This window comes from Manis javanica, chromosome 10 (genome assembly GCF_040802235.1).
Source record: "Manis javanica isolate MJ-LG chromosome 10, MJ_LKY, whole genome shotgun sequence".
NCBI lineage: Eukaryota > Metazoa > Chordata > Mammalia > Pholidota > Manidae > Manis > Manis javanica.
Genome location: NC_133165.1, coordinates 89,099,352 through 89,104,693, shown reverse-complemented (window position 1 = coordinate 89,104,693; position 5,342 = coordinate 89,099,352). Strand labels below are relative to the sequence as shown.

General features: G+C 42.2%; 1 protein-coding gene across 1 annotated transcript; it reads right to left on the bottom strand.

Annotated features, from left to right (window-relative positions):
* Nucleotides 1-3,763: 3,763 nt before the first annotated feature.
* LOC108395192 (olfactory receptor 8S1-like) lies at nucleotides 3,764-4,714 on the bottom strand. The gene has a single exon (XM_017657265.3). It carries the CDS (start codon nucleotides 4,712-4,714, stop codon nucleotides 3,764-3,766), a length of 951 nt encoding a protein of 316 aa, XP_017512754.3.
* Between the last annotated feature and the right edge of the window lie 628 nt (nucleotides 4,715-5,342).

Sequence of the window (5,342 nt, the reverse complement as noted above, 5' to 3'; positions counted from 1 at the left end):
CTCAGGTGTGTACCCTTTGGTTAACATTCCCCATTGCTGGGGGTGTTAGCCAGCATATCACAGTATGTAAGTGAATCAAATCAATATGTAGTTACTTACACATTATTATATGTGTAAGGTTAAACTTACACAATATTATATGCCAATTATATCTCAATAGAGCTGGAAAAAAACCCACTCAATTTTAACTGTTTCTTTGGGTCTTCATTTCCTTATGAAGGCTCCTATGTCACATAAAACTTAAATTAAATAAATTTATACGTTTCTCTCTTGTTCTGTCTTCTGTTAACAGGGGTCTCAGTCATGAACTTAAAAGGGTAGAGGAAAAAGATTTATTTTCCTCCTTCTAGGTTTAAATACCCTAACTGCCTTTAGAAACCTTGGCCTCATTAAGTATTTAGGACGTTAGCACACGCTTTTACTTTTAATCTTGAGAAATTCTAAAGAAACCAGAATTCAAAAAGGGAGAGCAAAAGAGTAAGTAAGGATCTTGGTCGTAACACAATCTCTTTGTTTTATTTGCTGCATTCTCACCTATTATACACAAACTTGTTTTTCACAACATGCAAATTATAATGTAAAATCAAGCAATGTATTATAAATATTGTCTTACAGTATGCTGGATAAGATTCTTTTAAATGGCTGAAGTTTTAAAATTAATAATATTGTCTTTAAAAATGGTTTTTGGTACAATTATTATTTGGTACAGTTATAATATTAAACACGTATTAACTACTCACTAAATACATATATACATATATACTACATATATATTCACATATATACATATTACATGTATGTACACACTGACATACATATCAAACTACATTAAAGTTACTGAATAAAAATAAATTTTGTGTCCTACAGCAGCCTGGTGTAGTATCTTAGATAAAATGATTTTGGATGCAGATTATTTCTAAGATGAGGGAATAAAATGTACTTTGCATTGTATGCATGAGGCAGCACGTATGTACTCTTCTCAGAATTCAGTTAACATATTAACTCTCATTGTGCTTTTGGGAACCATAAGACAAGAGACAGACATGAACACCTAAAGGTCCATAGTGATCCTGTTATCTTCTGCTGAAGCTGTTATAAAACATTGTTCTTGTGGACAATAATGCAGCCAGGCCTACTTCTAGTACTTAAGCACATTCACTTGTTGATCAACTGACCATTCCTATGGCAATTCATTTGCCTGTGCTGGGAAATATAATGTTTTTAAAATCTCCCAAACCAGAAAACTTCTCCACAATGATATAAGAGGAAGAAAACAATTTTGTTGTTGTACAATCATTACATCAGAAAGGGATGTTTATTGCAGGCAATTTGCTAAGAGATTATAAGGACAGAAGAAATCTGACTCTTGTATACAGCGAAGCAGAGGCAACTCATTACATACATGTTCTCAAGATAAACGATAACTACTCATCAAGTAAGTGGACTTGACGGCACTGTTTGCTACACATAGTTCATCCTATATTCACTTGGTAATTGAGGTAGACATCTCTGTTTACTAATTGGCTTTATCTAAAGGGGAAGTAGACTTCTCATATTTTTTTATGGCAGAAGGTAGTTTTAGAGGGAAGCACATGTTTCATTTCTCTGCTTCCTTGATGAGAATATTTCAAAGAGATAGCTCCCAGGTCCTTGAGACCCACATTCTTGGGTCATAAAGCTTGCAAGAGGCTTATTAGCTTTTGAAAGCACTTCCAAAGAGCAGAGAAAGAACTTACAATTTTTCTAAAGTGAATGCTCTAAGAAAAGGGAGTGGGAGAATTCTCTTCCTGTATTTTCAATGGGGAAACTGAGTCTGTTTTTTAATTGTATGTGCCTTTACACTTGTCTCCCTTCCCCAAGATCAGGCCCTATTTCAGAACCTTTGCAGAATGAGAGGTTACCCTTTCCATCCAGACCATCTTTGATGCTCCTTCAATGGCTGCTTAAAAGACCATAGATCTTCACCCCTGTCTTGCTTGTGTAACCCATAGCCTGGAACGTGCAATCAAGAGGAGACTCAGTCACAATTAGGTATGATTTTAATACCACTGTATGTCTGGGTGAGATATGCATCTTTAAGGAAGAAGGTATGATGAGTTATAGAGACACCTTTTCCATCTGTGGGACCTCATGCATACTGACAGTCATCACGCTGTTGCCATGGCTTCTGCAATGTGGGAGCTGTCACCATCGTTGTGCATCAGAAGGATCGGTGCCAATATCCCTGACATGGACGAAGCACCTTGATTAGGAGAAACAAAGTTCCCATGAAATGAAGAAGATCAGGAGGCAGGTCCCGATGGCATGCAGGAGGGCAGAGCAGAGCAGCATGGCAAGGTTGGTGGTGACATCAGAGCAGGAGAGAGGGAAGAGGGAAGGCAGCTCACAGGAGTAGTGGTGGATGGTTTGACCCTCACAACGTCCAGAGCAAAAGTGTTTCTTCATTATCAGTACCAGGAACTGGTGCAGGAACTTCTCAGTTCCACACTTGTTCTGGGACAAAGTTCCACATTTGGCAATTTTCAATGCTCTCCCTCTAGAGACTGACTCCTTCCCTGACACTGCTTGACTACTTGCTGTTATTGAATCCTTTCCCTTCCCACACCTCTCGTCTGTCCTTGCTGTGTCACTGTAGCTGTAATCCCTTTTATGTTCTATGCTTGTAGTAGGAGTGTCATGTTTATATTGGTATGTCAGTATGAAGGCTGAATTGTCAAAATGGCTCTTCAAGATTTCCATTCTCTGGTTATTCAAACACTAATACAGAAACTGCAGCAAAGGGAATTTGTAGATGTAATAAAAATCCCAAATCAGTTGACCTTAAAATAGGTGGGCCTAATCTAATCACAGGAGCCCTTTAAAAGTGAAGAGTTTTTCCCTGATGTGGCCAAAGGGGAATGAGAGCCATTCACAACATGAGATGTGTGTGCCGTACAGTTGCTGTTTTGAAAATGGAGAGGGTCACCTGGGAACAAGTGAAGGAGACTCTAAGCGAAGAAGGATCCCAGCCCACAGCCAGGAAGGAAACGGGGACTCAGACCTACGGTTTCAAGGAACTGAATTCTGCCAACAACCTGAATGAGCTCAGAAGCAGACTCTTTCCCAGAGCTTCTAGATAAGAGCCCAACCCAGCCAACACCTTGATTTTGGTCTTGTAAGATGCAAAACAGAGAACCTAGCCCAAATTTCTGTCACAAAGAAATGTAAGGTAATAAATGGTTGTTATGTTAATTTGCTAACTCTTTGGTAGTTTATTATGGCAGCAACGGAGACAGAAGGTAACTGGTCAACTGCAGCTTCCCTCTGTTGACCACACTGATTTCTTTCCACTTGTTTCCAGAGAACTTACCACCACCCATTGGTTTTCCTCCACACATAGAGCCCAAGTGTTTCCCTTCTTCAGAGATCCAGGGTCTCTTTCCCAGACAATCCTTTCCCAAACGTATCAATTCAAATTAAAAATTCATAACATAATATATTTCAGGGTCCATCCTAATTTGAATGATTTTCAAAACTGTGAATCATGAATTGACATGTCATTAACTAAAATTTGTGCAACTGAGGTTTTCTGACTCACAGGTTCTATCTGAATAGGATTGATTCTGAGCCATGGCAAGCAAAACAGCACCTAGCACTTTCCTTTGATAACTTTTAAGAGGGGAGAACCAGCAACCCTCGTTGCAACATGTGACAAAGTGAGAAATCAGGAACTTAATGTTAATTGTCAGTTTTCTTCCTGCAGTTCTATTCTGCTTCCTTCAAGCTATATCTCCTCTGTGCTGAGACATTGTAAATATTTCAGCATTGTTCTTCTCAGAGCTGCTTTCACCTCCTTGTTCTTCAAGCTGTAGATGAGAGGATTCACTAGGGGAGTGACCACACTGTACTGTATGGAAAGGATCAGCTCCAGAGGGGAGCCTGAGGTTGGCAGGAGATAGCGAAGAATGGCTGAGCCATAGAACAGGATCACAGCTGTGAGGTGCGAGGAGCAGGTGGAGAAGGCCTTGCTTCTGCCTGAGATGGAGCTGATGCTCAGGATGGTGGAGACAATGCGGGCATAAGAGAAGAAGATCAGGAGGCAGGTCCCGATGGCATGCAGGAGGGCAGAGCAGAGCAGCATGGCAAAGTTGGTGGTGACATCAGAGCAAGAGAGAGGGAAGAGGGAAGGCAGCTCACAGGAGTAGTGGTGGATGGTTTGGGCCTCACAGAAGTCCAAATGCAAAGCCAGGAGGATGTTGATGAGTGCATCCAGAAAGGCCACGACCCAGGAGCCCCACACCAACCTCACACAAAGCTGTTTACTCATCACCTGGCCATAGAGCAGCGGGTGGCAGATGGCAGCATAGCGGTCGTAGGCCATCACTGACAGCAAGCAGGCCTCAATCCCCGTAGTGGCAAACACAAAGAAGACCTGAGCCAGGCAGCCCTCCACTGAGATGGCTTTTCTCTGGGACAGGAGGTTCTCGAGCATCTTGGGCTCAGTGACTGAAGAATAAAAGAGGTCCTGAAAGGACAGATGGCCCAGGAAGAAGTACATGGGTGTGTGGAGGCTAGAATCTGTATGGATCACAAGCATCATCAGAAGGTTCCCCAGCAGAGTCAGAAGGTAAATGAACAGGAACAGGACAAAGAGCAGAGTCTGGATGTGGGGGACAGCAGGCAGCAGCCCCAGGAGGATGAACTCAGTGATGCTGCTATGATTCCCTGCAGCCATTTTTGGTCTGTTCTTTAGAGAAAAAGTAGGAAGAGGACTGAAATCTCTTCTTTCCACAGCAGTTTTCAGAAAGCATCACTCTATTCTCTTTACCATCTATTCCTTCCTGCCTGGTCTGCTCTCCATTACCATAGCCCTCATCTCTGCCTTCAGTGGTCCCATGAGCCCTTCTCTTCCCTGGCTCTCTGCTGTGCCATCTCTGAGCTTTGGATCAGCCCCACTAGAGTTTTTTCCCAATAAGGCAAATAAATGAGGGCTTCATGGACTCTACAGGACCACTAGAGAACTGGCCCATGATTAAACTATTCCCTCCCCTTTAGTGGGGAATTGTATTCCATGCATTCCTCATCATTGTTTAGGAATTCCAGCAGACTTCCTGGAGGGACCAGTGCACATCTCTGCTCACCTCTTACACACCTGGTCTTTACTCCCCTATTTAAACCCTCTTGAGGATTAAAGATGGTGGCATGAGAGGAGAAACAGAGGCTTCCTCCTAAAACCATGAACATTTAGAAAATATAGTTGGCATAACTAATCCTGAGAGAGCAACAGGAAAGAGGACGGTGCCAGACCGCACACACCTGGAGAAAAGAGCAGACCTCACCAAACGGGGTAACAAACAAGAGCT

Coding starts and splice junctions, on each gene's coding strand:
- LOC108395192 (XM_017657265.3), bottom strand. CDS start 4,714: ATGGCTGCAGGGAATCATAGCAGCATCACTGAGTTCATCCTCCTGGGG.